This window comes from Saccostrea echinata, unplaced genomic scaffold (genome assembly GCF_033153115.1).
Source record: "Saccostrea echinata isolate AGI-Se365-2 ecotype Australia unplaced genomic scaffold, CSIRO_AGI_Sech_v1 ptg000061l, whole genome shotgun sequence".
Taxonomy (NCBI): domain Eukaryota; kingdom Metazoa; phylum Mollusca; class Bivalvia; order Ostreida; family Ostreidae; genus Saccostrea; species Saccostrea echinata.
The window spans coordinates 1416472-1436261 of NW_026889810.1; the positions used below are offsets into that span (position 1 = coordinate 1416472).

At 33.4% G+C, this 19790-nt stretch overlaps 1 protein-coding gene across 1 annotated transcript in view; it reads left to right on the forward strand.

Annotated features, from left to right (window-relative positions):
* Window positions 1–735: 735 nt before the first annotated feature.
* Window positions 736–19790, forward strand: part of LOC133175166 (uncharacterized) — a 41083-nt gene continuing 22028 nt past the window's right edge. The window contains exons 1-2 of the mRNA XM_061310284.1: window positions 736–741; window positions 2078–2255. Coding sequence (XP_061166268.1) covers window positions 736–741; window positions 2078–2255 — 184 coding nt within the window. The remainder of the gene's footprint in view (window positions 742–2077; window positions 2256–19790) is intronic.

The window sequence follows — 19790 nt, forward strand, 5'->3', positions numbered from 1 at the left end:
GAAGATTCATGGGAAAAAGGAATGCAATCTAACACCCGTGCTTCATTCAACTGAAGTGGAGGTTATGAGAGGTAAACACATTAAGACATCAGACGTCCGATTAATATATAAAAATTAAATATTCTTATATTTTGTAAGTTTTAGTGTTGAGAGAAATTAGACAAGATTGTGTGAATCCTGATCTGTAATACTGAATAGTATGTCATAAAAGAGTCATTTTATTGAAAAATGTTGAAGAGTCATTTTAAAACGAGAAACACATTTCAGTTTGTATTTTCTTTATAGAGTACTTCAACATGTGGTGTGTGAAGAAATTGGCAAAGGAAAGTAGGAATCATCATGATCATGGAAAAGATAAGTTATTCCAGACAACTTAGGAAGAAGAACAATAAAAATGATACACTCATTCCTCGCAGACAGAAAGAATTTTGTGAAAATAATTAGCCAGTGGTAAATTAACAGCTAATTGTTTTGTTGAATTGACATTTAACATGTTTAAACAATGGTTTTGTCTTTCCTTTTTTATTTGCTAATTCAACTGTGACAGTCACATTTTTTTGTAGATGTATGAAGAAATAACATGTTTTGGTACAATATTTTTTATCTTTTAATTTCATGTGAAGGCAAGGCATGACATTTTAAAATGTTTACAAAAAAGTTTTGTAGTCATTAATTTTTTAAGACCTTGAAAATAAATGATTTATATTTTGTTTAATTTTATTTTCTTCAAAAATCATGAAGGTTGTAAAAGTCTGAAACAACAATAGCTGATACACTGTGATAGGCAGATTATGTAACCATTAATGCAAAATCCATCTAACCATTAAGGCAGAATACGCCTTGTAAGTAAGGCAGAATACACCTTGCTAGTAAGGCGGAATACGCCTTGCTACATGTAGTAAGGTGGAATACGCATATCATAAGTAAGGCGGAATACGCCTATCGTAAGTAAGGCGGAATACGCCTTGCAGGTTAGGCAGGATATGCCTTGCAAGTAATGCATTTTAGGAAAGGCGGAATACGCTCTAACTCATTTAAATAGTTCGAGCCCTATCCCCCCTGATTCCACCTGGACTCCATCTAATAGTCTTATTAAGTTCTTTATAGTTGAAAGGTGGATTCCGTCTTTTGATTTCCGCCTAAGGTCAGGGCGTAAATTTTCGTATGGGTAATGAAAGATATGTGCAAAAGGGTTTTTTTTTAAATAAATGCTATGGAAAGTATCTTCATATGTTTTCAGAACGTATACATTCTTGTATGCTCTTATATAAAACTGATAGGCATTAAAACTTAATTGGTTTGTAGCTGAAATATTGCAGAAATATATCGGGTTGATTTACCTCACAGACAGCGAGGTGAGGCAGAGCCGTCTATTAGACTGATCGACCCGATATGCCACAATTTTATTTTTTCGTTAATTCATCATTCTACGATAAAAGGACCAATTCAGGGCAAATAACACGAAAAAATAAATAAATGTTTCAATAGCCAATTGAACAACATTATTTCACTAAGGAATAGATCGGTGCACTTGACATTATTTTTAAATAAACCTGAATTTTGCGTTGCCTGATGTTCACTATAGAATGCTAAAATATTTTTTTTTTTGGAAGTCTTACACAAATCTTAATTACGTATAAATACATATACTTACTTTAAGTTAATTTATAAGAAGATCCATACATTTTTTTTTGCAAAAAGTGGTTTGTTTTCTTTGTCTATGGGAAAAAAACCTTTTCTTTGCGCTTATATAACTAAAATAATTTGTCTTGAAATTTGTAAATGAGTGAAGCAACGCAATTTTTGCGGTGGAATACGTTTTAAACCTTGTATTTTGTTCATATCAAATTTTTAAGGGCATATGTAGTCGCTAAATTTTACATAACCATGTGCGCATGTTGTCTTTGAGCTGAAATCGATTTAAAAATCATAGTTAAGATATTAAAACAGCAAATTTATAAGCGAGTAAAAAAAATGTTAATTCCGCATGTTTTTATAGAATGACTGATAATGTGTTGTACCCTGTCAACATTATATGCTTACAGTACAACTTGTCTCCCTTTTATGATTTTGACAGAGTGTAATCCGGGTTTCTACGGAAAAGATTGTAGGCAGGGCTGTAGTGAAAACTGCGTATCGCCCAGACGTTGTAACAAATTTATTGGAGAATGTGAGAGAGAATGTAACAGAAGAACTGGAAGATGTAATGGAAGATGTCAGCCAGGATGGAAAGGAATATGATGTGAACAGAGTGCGTTAGATCATGTAATTAATGGACGGCCCTTTAAACAGATATGATTTGTCTAATAAAAAAAAAAAATCCTTTAAAAAGTCTGGAATAAAGAGAATCATGAGCAAGTTATTCTTCACTTAAAATGATAAAAGACAGTAGCTTTCTCAGCGCACTTAGTACTAAAAATTATACATACTTTCAACTTGAATGGAAAAAAGAGAATCTTCATATTGTACATAAAAGGACGAAAATTTTAGGAGGGGGGGAGGTATGGTAAAATGATCAGATTTTATATTTTCATACAAGTCAAGGAGAGGATATTTACTTTCAAGATGATCAAAAACTAGTTTTGTTCTTCCCTGAAAAAAATATTACAAAAAAGGTAAATGCCTAACCCCCAAAAATTTCCTTTTGGTTGGGAAGGACGGGATAGGAAACAGTGTTAGTAGCACCAGTCAAGGAGAGATAATTAATTTTTTCAGCATTTTCCAGGAGAGACTATTTATTTCCTAAATCTGCTTCCTTAGAATCAAATGGTTTTTCATTAAACGATTTAGAAATAAAATAAAAATCGAAAAGATACATATATTTATTACATGATAAATCAAGCAGAGATTTATCTTGGTTAAATCCATTGATATTTTGCTCAAGTATTCTGAAAAAAAAACATACAGTTCATAACGAATATACCTTATTGATTGTCATCTTTGCGCTGTATCAATTAGCAATATTCTTCTTTGGTCATCTGAGTCACTCAGATGACCTATTGTTTTCTGCTTTTGTCCGTCGTTGTGCGCAAATTTTTCAAATATTTAACTTCTTCTTGGGAATCACTGGACCAATTACATTTCAACTTGCCATAAAGTATCACTGGTGTTATTTTATCAAGAAAGATTAAATAAATGGAAGTTTCCGCCTCAAAGGGGAGACCGAAATTATCAAGGAAAGGTATAATTAAGGTTGTGTCATTAAAAAGAAAATCTTCTCAAGAATCATTCGATCAGTGGGGAGCACAAAGGGCAACCGTGGATTTACATAGAAATATATATATATATATATATATATATATATATATATATATATATATATATATATATATATATATATATATTTATGTGTGTGTGTGTGTGTGTGTGAGAAAAATCTTTTCGAGAATAGCAAATCTATTAGTCATTTTATATGGAAGCATCTGCAAGTACCGGTAGATTAAGGACTGTTCAAATCATGACCCTGAGTGTAGGGAGGGGCCATTATTGGAGATCAAAAGTTTTACATAGCAATGTATAGGAAAAATCTTTTAAAATCTTCGTCTCAAGAACAGCACATTCATCATTTGTCATATATATATGTATGCATCCTTAATTAGTATATATTCAATTTTTTTTTTTTAAAAACAGGCCCCGGGGTCGGGTGGGTACAGAAGTGGAACAAAGTTTAGATATAAATGTAAAGAAATTTTTTTAAAAATCTTCTCAAGAATAGCAGAGCTATAATAACCATATTAAGATAAAAGAATCCCCAGGTAAGGCATCTTAAGATTTGCCAAAATCATGACCCTTGGAGATTGGGTTGGGCCAGAATAAGGTATCAAAGTTTTAATAGTGTATTAATTCGTAAGAGAAATCTTTAAAAATCTTCAAGACCGGAAGGACAATGAGTAGTCATATAAATATATAAACATTTTCCAGCTAATGCAGATTTAAATTCTTTTGCTCGCGCTCCTCTTTGAAGAGTGGCTTGGGCCACAAAAAGGGATAAAGAATTTATGTAGGTATATATATATATATATATATATATATATATATATATATATATATATATATATATATATATATATATACATTGTAACGCTTCGGATGTCAAACACTCCCGCAAATGCTAGGAATAAAAACCAAGTCGCTAAATAAAGTTTATAATTTATTGAGGTAGTTCAACAGCGAATATGAGTAACAGTGTGTAAAATTGACAAGTCTCAACCCTTGGGACAAAAGACAAAAATCAGTACAAATACTGATACGAACTGATATAAACTGGCACTATTTCCAGTATATCATTTATGTATAAATTCCCCCGACCAAACTAAAACGGAAAGGCTCTCTATAAATGACTAAATTTACAAATAAATATTCCCGCTACTAGTTCAACTACTAGCACGCAGCAGAAATATTTCCTAACTCTTAAAGAAAATATAAATAACTAGTTCTTAACTAGTAATAATAAATGAAATTTGCACAATGACTAGTAATATTAATTTAGCCTAGCACTACATGTGTACTTCAGTCACATATATATACTGAAATAGTACACACCTTAATCTGGATAAAAACTGGCGACCTTTCTTTAGGACACAAAGGAAACGAGAGAGCACCCGATACTCAGCGTCTGTGTATTTATAGAACTTCCAAAACCCGCAATAATTAATAACCAATTATAATTAATAATTCCATCCCGTAATTAATAATTAACCAATCATACATAATTATCATGAAATCTCACTCTCGTACATCGTATGTAAAATTATTACAATACGTAAATAAATTAATAAAATATAATTTACACTTTAAAAGCACATTTAACATTTAATTAAACAGAATCTACAATCAAATCTTCCGCCAAAATAATTACGGTAAAAATAGATCAATACACCGTGAAGTATCATGGGAAAATACACACAAGTAAACAAAGTATGGCAGCGGCAGAAGTTTCAGTAAAACATGTGTGCTCGAGAACGCTAAAAACATCGATCACACGACAATTAAGATAATCATGAGGTAATCATAAATTACTGTACAACTTTACAACTATATATGTACAAGTAAACGATCAACAAACGTGTAATTAAATAACATAACGATGCTTGACATTCAACACATCATAACACATGAAAAGTGGGGGAGGGATCGTTACAATATTATTGAATTTTGCTATTAAATACTGTTCTTTCTCTAAACATTTTATTAAGATAGAGTGTAACGGGGGATTTTATGGTGTTAATTGCAACCAAACCTGTGGCCATTGTTTTAATGATACACAGTGTCACAACATCAAGGGTACCTGTCTAGACGGTTGTTCCTCGGGCTACGAGGGGTCTCTGTGTTCATAAGGTAAAGTCTGTATATATATATATTACAATATCATTTTTTTTTTCAAATTGCAGTCATAAATTTTCTCTCTAAATTTCCTATCAAGTATGATCTGTGTTTTTAAGGTCCACTATTACTTTATGAAACTATTTTTTTTCTTGGTACATGTAGTTTGTAGGCAATTCTATTGGGGTGAAATTTGTAAAATGACATGTAGCACAGAATGTGTCAACAGGACATGCCATCACGTGACAGGAGTATGTGAACGTTACCTTAAGGTAAGCTATCAAGTAAATACAAAATAAACCTGTACCAAAATGTATGCCTAATGTCAATTTTTGGCTTTATTTATTTTCTGAATTGGATTTCAAAAATATACGCTACATTTTTTATTATTATATTGGAGTACATAAGCACTCATGAAAAAGAGCACTTTATAAGACACTTCAGTGTATATTATACTTAATAATTAAAATTTTTCTTCCAGCTTTTTTGAATTTTGCGTATAATAAAAAAAAAATTATCATCAATTTAGCGCATTTGAAATTTTTATAGAAATGCTCAATTGCTTCCCAGTTTTGATAAATTTTGCAGTCACAGATGTGTGAACGTTGTAGCGGTGTTAACACCATAACCTTTGCAATTGCTGTTGTCGTTGTTCTTATTGTTCTCACCGGAAGTGTCTTAAATTTTGTTATATTGAAAAGAAATCAGGGTAAGTACACGATATATCTTGGTTATATACTACATAATTGTATACTTGCTCTTTTCTCTTGATAAGGTATAACATAACTTTGAAAACATTGACAACCAGCATTTATATGGTGACAATTTTTTTTTAAATAAAAACATAGTCAATTATTTATTCTTAGTTAGAAATAAAAGAATATAAAAGAATTTTATAGAAAATAATATTTTACCTCTTACTTTTACTATGTTGTGAATCTGATTATCCGATGGCATAGCTTAAGAAAAAAAGTGACTTAATGTTGAATTAGTTTATATCCACAGACATCAAGGTATTTAACTGTTTTTTAGATAAAGGCACGGATGTCAATACCATCATAAAGGAAGAAAATTTGAACGAATTTCCAGTTGCCAATATTGAAGGTCATATCATATACATACACAACTAAGAATTCAAAATATATCGTCTGGGATAGGAATTGTGATTAAAATCAAAAGAAGGGTTTATAAATGTATTTATATATATATATATATATATATATATATATATATATATATATATATTGAATATTGACCAATATTCAAAATCCACTGAAGAGGCAAGAGACGAAAGCGCTATGGATTAAAGTGCCATCTTCTACGAAATCTTTATGACTCTTTCTCTCTCTCTCTCTCTCTATATATATATATACCGTTCACGGTAGCTCAGTCGGTAGAGCGCTCGCTCCGTGATCGGGAGGTCGTGAGTTCGAATCTCGGCCGCTACTGACCTAAGTCGATAAAAAATGGGTAGCAACTGTTCCTTCGCCATGCGCTCGGCACTTTGAAGTGATAGTTGCGGGTCCTTCGGATGAAACTTTAAAAACCGAGACCACTTGTCCCGATAGGCGTTGGCACGATAAAGATCCCTCACTGATCAATGGCTCTGAGTGCCGAGTAAAGGTCAACATTTGAAACACTTCACCTGTATATGGTGACGTCTCTATATGAATGAAAAATTCTCGAATGGGACGTAAAACAACATACAATCAATCAAACTCTCTCTCTCTCTCTCTATATTGGCATTTATTTTCGTAGTTTCTTAGAATTAACGTGCAAATGAGTAAAATATGAGAAATTGATCTCAAACCTAAAAGAAGTATGTTAAGTTTAAACAATGCTGACTAAAAGAATCTCAACCGTGTTTAGAATTATCATTGGTAAAAACAAAGGTTTAGAGAATGTCACAAATAAAATGTTTAATGCATTCATTACAAACCTTAATTCAATGTTCAAGCCCCCCAAACATGCTATGTATTGACAAATGTTAGGTATTTATACTTCATGAAACCTTGGCAGTAGCTTTCTGTCTGTGAATTCTCTATGCCATAGTCTTTTCTGGAAAACTCCATTGTAAAATTTTTGGAGTGGAATTTCTTAAAGAATTTTTATTTAACACAGTCCGTGTGTTAAGCTACAACAGAAACTATTCATTTAATTTGTAATGATAAGTTTTAATGCATATTGAATTAATTCCTAATATTAAAAAATTGACTCAATTAAAAAATATTGGAAAATATAAAACTAGACATATTTTATATATTAACTATTTTATCAATTGTAGCAGGATGTCCTTCCCTTATGCAGAACTCGAAGCTCTAGATCAACCTAACACATACGACGAACTTCACCTTTATGCAAAATCCTCTGAATGTAATGCGGTATCTTCTAATGTATACCTAAAGCATTATTTTCTTTTAGTATTATACTTTTTTTTTAACAAAAATGTTGACATCATAAGTAAACTGTAACATTTCGGTCTATGTAATCTATTAACTGATTGCTCTTTGTATAACGTACACTGTATTCTCTAATAAAAAAAGGTTTGGACGAACTTTTTACATAAGTACTCATCTGCATTACATGTATTAGATTATGTATAACGAACAAGATGACACACGCTTTTAAGGCTGTTTCTGAATTGTGAGAAATGTGTCTTTAATTTTAAAAAAGGCTAGTTTTAATTTAATAAAGTTGAATGGTTGTATAAAGTGTTGAAAAGCCATACGTTTGATGTAATCTAGGACATGCTACAGAGAACACTTCAAAAATAAATTTCTAGTAATCGTATTGAACATGCTGAATTTCAATTACGGGCAATGAAACAAAAAAATTAAAATGCTCGGTTATATAATAAAACCCTCTTATTAAGAACCCTATATACATTGCACACTATTTTTACAGATAGAGTAATCTGCCCTTTGATCAAGAAGAAAATAAATTGAAATGTACAGTTTATTACTCAATTTGTGATCAAATATCAAGCATTCATTACATTTTGATAGGCCAAGATGAATAGGTTGAACACTTCATTTGCAGGTATTTTGCCCACTTAAGTAAACAAAAGTGATTTCTGTTCTTCAGCACTTCATTGTCTTTGAAATTTTTCCTGGAGGTATCCTATGTTGAAAATGTGATAGATAAGCTCAATATTTACACCTTTACATACTATAATTTTGTCAATATCCAAAAAATCTTTTCCTCTTGTGTATAGAGGATCCTTAATGCACATGAATTTTGCAAGAGCATTCTTCCTAGTTACAAGTTGAAATAAATTGCAGAGTTTATGACACTATCCCCCTCAGGACAGCTCAAAGCTGTAGCGACGCCATTTTCTATAATTATAGTACATAGGTCAGAGACAGAGTGCACTGTAATATTCCGTGATTTACCTCATTATGTGTATCTTCCGTGTTTTATGCGCGTTTTACATTTAAGGTCAGGGTAAAATTTCCCTTTCAAAAGCGTATACAGCTAATACATTTTGGTCATATTTATTTATTTTTTTTTTTTTGCGATAAAGGAAATTTCTTTAACTTCAAAATTGCTGCTGCTTTCGTAATATCGAGAAAACTACTACATGTAAATAACTACATAAAATACTTGGTTAAAGTCAGATATATTTCTGCTGATGCATGTATCCCATGACTTGAAATTTAAACTAATGAAATGCGAATTCTTTTTAAAGCAGTGACATATCTGGAAACTACAAATTGTATCGAAACAATTCATTAAGATTTTGATTTGAATAAGGGTATTCCCATACAGTATTTAAATTTGTAAATGCAGTGCATCTTCCCCGTTTACATGTAATAAGTGACTGTCAAATCAGGAGACCAATCTGAATTCAATACAGAAAGAGATATACAATGTTATTACAGGTAATATTAAATTCATGCGAAACTTTGATAGCTTATCAAAATAAATTTATTTTAGAAGTATGTAATTGTGCAGTTTTGCGTTCCGTTGATTTCCCAATAGTATGCTTTGACAATGCTGTAGACTCCTGTGAAGTGAATTTATCATTAGTCTGAGGACACCGTGGTCATTATCACATTTCATGAAGCTTGAATCTTTTCTTTAGATAGGCATAAATTAAATATAACATGTATTTTAAACATGATTAGTTAAGGGGATGACCATTTGATCTTGGAGTTGAGTTGTCAGTTTATTTATTTTATTCCCATTTGATACAATTTTTATTTCACCTGAGTCACTCAGGTGACCTATTGCTATCTGTTTTTGTCCGTCGTCGTGCGTTGTGTGTTAATATTTGAACATTTTTACCTTCTTCTCTGAAACCGCTTAACCAATTTCAACCAATTTTGGCATATAGCATCTATGGGTGAAGTGGAACAAAGATTGTAAATTTCATGGTCCCTGCGCCCATGGGGCCTGAGGGGTGGGGCTAAAACCACCAAAATTAATGCAATCTTTAAAAATCTTCTTCTTTACTCCTGAACATCAAGCAGTCAAACTGTTGGCATGCTTGTAATTGAGCCCTCTACCAAAATTGTGAAATCCATGGCCTCAGGGGCAGGGGTTCTGGTGCTAGGGTGGGGCTATGTAGATCATATAGTGAAAGTGAATTATTACTTTGAAAATCTTCTTCTCTATTCCTGGGTATAAAATAAACTAAGTACATGGTTATGATGAGCAAGAGTGCCTCTTCCAAAATTGTGAATTTCATGGCCCCAGGGTCAGGGGTTCTGGTGTATTGATTATATAGTGAAAATGCATTAATTCTTTGAAAATCTTCTTCTCTGCTCCTGGGTATTAAATAAACTAACTTTGTACATAGTTGTGTTGAGCAAGAGTACCTCTTCCAAAATTGTGAATTACATCGCCCCAGGGTCAGGGGTTCTGGTGTTAGGTCTGGGCTCTATTGATTATATAGTGAAAATGCATTAATTCTTTGAAAATCATCTTCTCTGCTCCTGAGTATTAAATAAACTAACTTAGTGCATAGTTATGATGAGCGTGGTTGCCTCTTCCAAATTCTGTGTTTCATGGCCCCTGGGTCAGGGGTTCAGGTGTTAGGGCGGGTCTCTATTGATTATATAGTAGAATTGCATTAATTCTTGGAAAATCTTCTCTGCTCCTGGGTATTAAATAAACTTACTTAGTTCATAGTTATGATGAGCATGGTTGCCTCTTCCAAAATTGTGAATTTCATGGCCCCAGGGTCAGGGTTCTGGTGTTAGCGCGGGGCTCTATTGATAATATAATGGAAATTCATTAATTCTTGGAAAATCTTCTTCTCTGCTCCTGGGTATTAAATAAACTAACTTAGTACATAGTTATGGTGAGCATGGCTGCCTCCTCCGAAATTGTGAAGTTATTGGCCCCTGGGTTAGGGTTTTTTTTGTTAGGACGTGTCTCTATTGAGTATATAGTGAAATTACATTAATTCTTTGAAAATCATCTTCTCTGCTCCTGAGTATTAAATAAACTAACTTAGTGCATAGTTATGATGAGTATGGTTGCCTCTTCCAAAATTGTGAATTTCATGACCCCTGGGTCAGGGGTTCTCGTGTTAGGGTGGGGTTCTATTGATTATATAGTGAAAATACATTAATTCTTGAAAATGTTCTCTGCTCCTGGATATTAAATAAACTAAGTACATAGCTATGATGAGTATGGCTGCCTCCTCAGAAATTATGAATTTCATGGCCCCTGGGTCAGGGGTTCTGGTGTTAGGACAGGGCTCTATTGATTAAATAGGGAAAAGGCATAAATTATTTCTAAATCTTCTTCTCTGCTCCTGGGTATTTTTCAAACAAAGGAAGTGCATGGTTATGATAAAGAAGAATGCCTCTTTCAAAATTGTGAAATTCATGTCACCTGGGTCAGGGGTTCTAGTGGGGGGGGGGGGGGGGGGGCTCTATTGATTATATAGTGAAAATGCATAATTTCTTTCAAAATAGTTTTTCTACTACTGGTTATAAAGTTAAGAAACAGTTATGATGAGAAAGAGTGCTTCTTCCAGAATTGCGAGTTCATGGCCAATGGGTCAGATGTTCTGGTCTAAGGATGGGGCTTTTTTTATTTAATAATATAGTGAAAATGCATTTCTTTGAAAATCTTCTATGCTTCTGGGGATGTTCGAGGCAAACAGAGTATAAGTTTTAATATGCAAGGGTATTTTTACCAGAATTTTGAACCCTTGGACCATTTAGTCAAGTGTTCTAGTCCTGGCCAGGGCTCTATTAACTTGTATTCTGCTGAGCAAAGTTATTCCCCTTTGCCAATCTTAATCAATGTAAATAATGCAAGAACATTTATTGTATAATACAAAAAGTACTTTCATAGTTTTAATGACTTGGATATAATAGATGAATAAAAATGAGACAAAAATAACTTATATTTTTAAATGTTCTTCAAAGGCTAAGAGAGACCAATGTGAGAAGTAATAATAGGGGGTTAAAAAACAGACATTTTGTTAATAGTCTGCATGTAATCTGATAAAATGGAGGGGGGATAGATACTAGACCAATTATTTTGTTGATGCTAATTATACTATTGCTTTTTGGCCAAAAAAGCTTCATTTATCATACAGTTTATGGATCCTCTAAACTGTTGTATTTTACTCAGGTTACCGTTAAGTCCCTTGGACCTCTTGTTATTCCCAAAATCTGCCAGACCCCACAATCCCTAAGAGTCAAACATTCGTTCCCTAAGCTCAACCTGGCCTTAGCTTTGTGTCAAGAACAATTCTCTCGAGGAAAAATCAGTATATTTTGTTCAATTGGAGGAGAGTCAACCAGTCAATTAAGGAATATATTAAGTTTTGTGTGAGTTATTGGTGTGTAAATCACAGAGACCTGTCACGTAGGCATATTTCATGAAGCGCGCTAGCACTGGGAAGAATTCAGAAAGGTAATGTAAGTACCATCGATCAACATTAATCATTTTCAACCTAATATAGAGATAAAATATGATATTTACGTCATTATTTCTCAATTTAAAATTAGTAATGCATTCGGGTACATTAATATTCTTCCGCTGCCATTTAATGCTTAAGAAGTTAGATTTATAAATTATCTTATTAGAAATAAAATTGATATATATTGACATAATTGACATACAGTTGCAGCAAAAACCTTGGCCCAATCAACCACTGTTCTATCTTTCTAGACACTATCCAATACCAACCCTGTAGCAGGTCAACCTACCATGCTTGCACAAATGGGACAGGCACAACCACCAGCTGATACTGCAAGCGTCCAAGTAAAATATCACAAACAGATTGATTGATTGCTTACTGCTTAACGCCTAGTCAGCAATGTTTCAGGCATATTACACAGTTGCTAACATATTTTCGTCGGGTTTTGCAGCTTTGTTTACTTAATGCATTATATACATACAATTCCGATAATTTGTTGTTTTTTTTTCATTCTCGTACAAATTGACATCCCAATTTTCACCTACCTGATCATAGACCCAGTAAGTCATTTCGACAAATAAGGACCTGATCTTTGAAAATAAGGATTTCACCGTTATTTTCACCAATTGCACTTTTAACCACAGCGATTTATAGTAAACTCAATTATTACATAGTTTAAATTATGGGGCTCCTCTCAATTATAATTGTCCTTGCACTGCACTATTTTGCAAAAATATGGTATCTGCTTCTCAAAAGTCCTAAGTGGTTAAAATTACTGTCAAACTGAAGGAAAAAATATACAATCAGAATTTTATCTTTTGAGCTAAATCCCGTGCAGTTTACTTAGCATTGTATTACTTACAGATACTTGTAGATACAGATTATTTAATTCCCAGTCTTCCCTTCTTATTAGTCCCCTACCGGTGAAACCGGAGGGGACTATAGGTTTACTCTGAGTCTGTCCGTCCGTCTGTCTGTCCCTCTGTCAGTCTGTCCCACTTGGTTTTCCGCACTTTTTTCCTAAACGCTTGCAGATATTGAGCTGATTTTTGGTATGTGAGTGTATCTTGATGAGTTACAGATCAAGTTTGCATTTCGTTCCGCTTCATTGATTTTTGACGGAATTACGGCCTTTTCAATTTTTACGGGTTTTCCGCAATTTTCTTCTAAACGCTTGTAGATATTAGCTGATTTTTTGTATGTGGCTTAACCTTGATTAGTTATAGATCAAGTTTGCATTTTGTCCCGCTTCATTAATTTTTGACGGAATTATGGCATTTTCAATGCTTAACGGGAACCAGATTACACTTGCCGGTAGGGGACTAGTATTGCTAATGCAATACTCTAAGAATGCTTGTTTAAGCATGAATTTAGCCTATATTACTTACAAGAGAAAAACGCTTTTGGACAACTTTATATCATATATGAAACAGAACACTTAGATATTTGATCTTACAAAAAAAAACCTTTTGAGAATGATTCCTTCTCTACCACTTTGACCATCCTTTTCGTAATGCGAATGTCGATCTGACTAAGATTTCTCGGTTATACAAAACTCTTCTCCGACTTCAGTTGTGTTTTAGAACTCTTTTGATTTCACTTCTCACATTTTTATGCCCCACCCCTGAAAAAGCCTTTGCATCTGTCGGTCGGACGTTTAGTCGGTAGACAAAGTGTGAATGCTCAATTTCATGAGATCCCTTTGATTGACAGTAATCAAACTAAGTAGACTGTTATGATTGAAGGGTAGAGGACCACTTGATTTTAACACCACAGGGTCAATGTCAAGGCATAACTGCTCGAGATGTAGAAAGATCTTGTCCCCTCAGTATTCTAGGAACCGTTTTCTTTACAGACATTTGTTCGTTGGTTTCCCATAAAAAATGACTTCTTTTGATTTTCATGTCACAAGGTCAAAAGTCAAGGGTAAAATTGAGCATAGAAAGATATTGCAGCTCAGTATCTTGAGGACCCTTCGATACACAGTGATAAAAGTGAAGAGTTCATGACCAATGTTGATTTTCAGGTTACTATGTCATTTGGCAAGAGTCAAACTGGACATACGAATGTATTGACTGCTCAGTATGTTGAAAACCCCTTGCTGAACAGACACTGGACTTGGTACACTGTTTTCCTGTACGGAGTAAATGACCATTTTCGATTTTAATGATAGCACAAAATGTATACTGAACATAGGAATTATTTAATGTTCAATATCCTGGGAACCGGACAGACATTAAACTTGGTACATTGGTTTTCAATAAGAAATAAATGAACACTATAGATTTTGAGGTCACTTAGTCAAAGGTCAAGGGTAAAATGAACGTAGGAAGGTATTTACAGCTTAATATCTTGAAAAACCGAAGCTTGACAGACATTACACTTGATTCACTGGTTCCCCTTAAGGAGTAAATGACCCCCTTTCGATTTTGAGGTCACAAGATCAAACGTCAAGGGTCAAACTTGGCATAGGAAAATACTGACCGTTCAATATCTTAACTCCTTGCTTGACAGATATCAAATTTAGAACTCTGAATCCAACCATTGGAAAAGATGACCCTGTTGATTTTATGGTCAAAACACAAAGGTCAAGGATCAGACAAATAAAGACACATGACATAGGAAGGTATATCCGCTCAATCTCTTGAAAACCACTTGCTTTGCAGAAATCAGTTCTGGAATAGTAGAACCTTCTAAGAGGTATAATACCCCTTATTGAGGTATGTTAGAGAAGATCAACTTCATGCCCGTAGGAAGCAATTTCAGTTGGGGGGGGGGGGGGGGCACAGCCATACATTTTCAGTTGGAGGGGCACTATCAACTACCAAAAATTTTTGACAAGCAAAAAAAAAAAAAAAAAAAAGGTCATCAGACGTTTTTATTCAGGGGGCACAAGCATATGGTACCTATGTTTTCTATAGTTATCTATATATCGGCAAAATTATTGGGGGGGGGGTACCCCCCCCCCCGGTTCCTATAGCCATGCACTTAAACAATATTTTCGGTTATGAAATTACCTAGTTATATTTGTTTGTTAACCGGAAAATTACGTTTCAATTACAACTTAAAGGTATACTTTCAGTAAATTGTTGTGATGATAATTTCTTGTGGCAAATTTTTTGTTTACAATTTTAATGAAATACTAATTATAATAAGATTCAATTTCTATTATCATTTTATTATTAAACTAAGATGTCTTGCATTTATATCGATTAAGCACATACATTGATTTAGAAATCAAGCCTTTTTGGCACATATCCAAACGTATCTAAAGAAGGACGAAATCTTCAGAGGATATTGAAGTCGTACCATAAATTTTATCATAAGACTCATTTTGTTTCAATAAAAATAATTAGCTATATTTGGACATGAAAATAAACTCTACTTAAGCGATTTAATGCATATGTTATAAAAAAAAAAGTTGACGCGTCGTAAAACGTAAATTGAATTCAATAACTTTTCGGTGTAGCTTGTTTCCTTTTTAATTCAACAGGTGCAAAAGATCAAGCATGAACCGAATACATATGATAATACAACAAACTTTCATCAGATAACATTTCTGCACCATGTTTTTAAAATATGTTGTTATTGTTTCTCCAGTATACCATTTCAGCGTATCTTGTTTAGTGATCATTGTTAATTCCCGACTCATAAGTTTAAATGTCCTCTTTAATTAAAAAAAAGGCAATCACAGATTTTACAATGAATTATTTACTGCACACAAGTACATGTGCATTGCACAATTGAGGGACTTTAAATATCTGTGCCTAGTTTAAGATACACTTCCTGGTTTTTATTTTCATATAATAATTTGATTTTTACCTTTGGTATCTAGATGTCTATATACTTACGGTAAGACTAGTCTTCTTTTACTTTCTTGTTAAGGAACAGTTAACATCATAGAGATCTAAAAGCATACATCTACATTCATATAAGCACTCTTATATAAGTATTACTAGGGTAATGCCTGAATTTAAGGTACTATGTTATCTCCTTCCCTCAACAAATCTAGGACTACTCAACTTCGGATAAAATTTACCATGATTTCCAGGCAAACCCTAAATATACCATAATTAGCAAAAGTTAACTTTATTACCATATTTAGGTCTTTCCACCTTTCTGTGGAAAGACCTCTTGAAATGCTTATTTTTCTTCCCGGACTTTTGAAACCGCAAGACTTATAGAAAAACTTTATAGTTCATGACACTGGATATTAAAAGTTATTCCGAAAAATGATCCCCCGTGTTTGACCTATGACCTCTTACAAAGTTATTGCCCCTTTCGCAAGAACAGCTTGTTATTGCTACTCCTTCGAAACCGTAAACTGTAGAGATACAGAACCTTCACCAATGTCTTCGACTACTTGAGAGGACCTTTCAATCTATTCATTGCGAAATGATTTGTCGATCCCTTCAATGAGTTATTGCCCCTGAAAGTTTATGAAGTTTACGTATAATGAAAAATTTTCAAAACGATAAGTCGTAGAGACATGGAACCAACTGCATTAGATTCTTTGACCTCAGAGCTTAAAATTTTTGTCAAGGTCAAAGGTCAAGGTCATTCAAAATATGAGAAATTAAGCTCTTCTTATATCTCTTTTGTCTTTCAACCTATACTATATATCTTTACATCTTTGATATGTCCTCTAAAAACTATTTCAAAGATTTTATACATGTCCCCTAAGATTAACCCCTTTAAAAGTTATTGCCCCTTTCATTAAAAACCTTGTTATCGCTACTCCTTCGAAACCGTTAACTATACAGACACCAAATCTTCACTAATGTCTTAAGGGTCTTTAGACACATCTTCAATCTATTCAGTGTGAAAGGATCTGATGATCCCTTATATGAGTTATCGCCCTTTAACGTCTTTGCGCTTATTATTAATCCTTATAACTTTAAAACTAAAAGTCGTAGAAGCACGGGGTCAAGTGCAATGTGACCCTTGACCTTTGACCTTTAATATTTGTTCAAGGTCAAAGGTCAAGGTCATTTTAAAATTTTCATTTTTTCTATCTTTCAAGCCATTTATGGATTCTTTTTGTATAAAAATTAACTTTAGAGTTTAAAATATGAAAAATATTTGAAATTGAAAGAAGGTGGAAAGACCTCTAATTGAACAATTAGTCTACTAGTTTGGTTTAGTAATTCAAAGTATTTCTTACCATGATTTTCATATTTTTGTTGGTCGGTAGAGCGCTCGCTCCGTGATCGTAAAGTCGTGTGTTCGAATCAAAGCCGCGACTGACCTAAGTCGACAAACATAGGCAGCAACTGCTCCTTCGCCAAACGTTCGGCACTTTGAAGTGAAAGTTGCGGGTCATTCAGATGAGACCTCAAAAACCGAGGCCCCGCGTCAAGGTAGGCGTTGATACGATAAAGAACCCTCACTGCTCAATGACCCTGAGTGCCGAGTAAAGGTCTAAATTTTTGAAGCCCTTCACCTGTATATGGCGACGTCTCTATATGAGTGAAAAATTCTCGAAGGGGACGTAAAACAACATACAATCAATCAATCCATCAAATTGTTGTTGAACTCCGACAAGCAAATAAGGCTGTCACCGACAAGTGGAGAATCCTTTTCATAGTCTTTCTTCTTCTTTTTTTATCAGCTGTTCCTGAAATTCAAAGTCATATCAGCAGGATAATTTCTATCTTTCACTCCATGGTACCTCGTCAATGAAAGTATATTAGTCAGAGGGAACGAACATTGAGATGCATAAACGTTTTCCAGCTTCTTAAGTCTGAACATTGACAGCACCGGGTTTCTGTACATCGATTGAGTCGATCTAAGTTAAAGTAACGTAATGGGTCAAAATAATGCGTTTCTTTTAAGATATCTGTATCATAATGCGAAAGATTTATGAAAAATATGATTATAGTGAAGATATGACAAACTCAACTGTACTGTAAAGCAAGAAAAGACTGCAAAATATAAGTGCCGGAAAAACAAAGGTTGTTTCTACCGTTTCGTTGTAATCGTGCATGTCAAGGTCACGCAACTTTTATTTTTTTTTCGTAAACTTGTAAACAACATTGATTTGGAGCATGCGAAGGTGAGAAATATGATGTGATAATCTTTTTAAATTATTGTATCAAAATTTTTGGTATACCGACATTCAAGTTTTGGTGCATGACACCATGGTAACCTCTTGAACTTTCTTTGCGCACGCGTACAATAAGGAGGAAGAAGTAAAGCAATATTTTCGTCTTGGGCCAAACAAAAACTATTTTTTGTTCCATAGCAGTAGATTTTTTGGGTTCCAAAACCTCTAATTTTCTGAGACCTAATACTTTCAGGAATCGAACAAAATTTGCATCGATCATGCAAAAATTCGAGTTTTGTCAGTTTTTGTGCGTCACGGTGTCACCTTTAACAAACAAAAACATACCTGTAAAACCGGTTTTATTCGATTGGCGATGCGCGCCAATTGCAATCAGAATACGATACTAAATATTGCGCAAAGCATATATTCAATAATAATAATATATAATTTAATAACAACTAGGACATGTACCTTTCTAATTATAAGGTACCACAACCTAAAGTAATAATGTTCTCGCACCTGTCAAAAAATTTTCGATAACCACTCGTAAATAACAAATGATTCTGGATTCTTGGTATCGATTTTCAGGAAAGATGCTGTCGTGGTTATTAAAAGAAGTGTGGACATTTCTTTGATTTTTTTTCAACAAAATATGGTCCGATTTTAATTAAACATTGTACATTAGTAAAATGCACTTATGCACATTATTCTTTCGTCCACTTTTGATTTTGACGAACAGTGTTGACAATACTTGGCATGTTTACAAAAATAGCATTAATATTTTCATAAAATGGTACAGGGGCTACAAAGATACAATTTTTTTTAAACTAAAAGAAGGAAAAAGTCAGCTTCAGTTCTCCTTTTCCATATTTTAAGAGTGGAATCAAATCTATATAGGGCCTTATTTGAATTTTAGAATAGTCACTTAATTTGGTTTATCAACGCTAGCGGAGGAGAGTAAATGATACTATGGTTGGATGTATTTGCAGTGCATTTCGCACAGCGGTAAAAGTTTATTCCTCCAAACGAAAATCTCTACTAAATGCGACCTGTAGAAATACACACATTTTACCTTCTTTATCTAATTCATTAAAGATCACTTCTTTGCGTTTTTATTATGACTTTGAAAAAAAAGGACTTGTAACTGACACGATGGATTTTAAATATAGAGATTAACTCATTTACAGGTGACACCCAAATATCCCGTACTCAATGTTTTATTAAATATCACTTCGCACTACAAGAAGGAATTCAAAATTTTATGTAATAACACATGTTATATGTTTTATATTTTTTTCTATAGAAAACAACATCAATAAAAAAGACAATACTTTCTTGCTATATGAAATAGAATATAACTTTCGAACTTTATGGACGATTGAAAGTTAAAATACAGTTAATTAGACTATGAGGCATTCAATTCCTTTCAGATTGAACATGAGCATCGTACTTATTCACTTCCTTCTTTGTGCCACATGTACTCGGGCTTTCGGTAAGCTATTTGAAAGAATAATTGAGGAAAAAATGCATAACTTC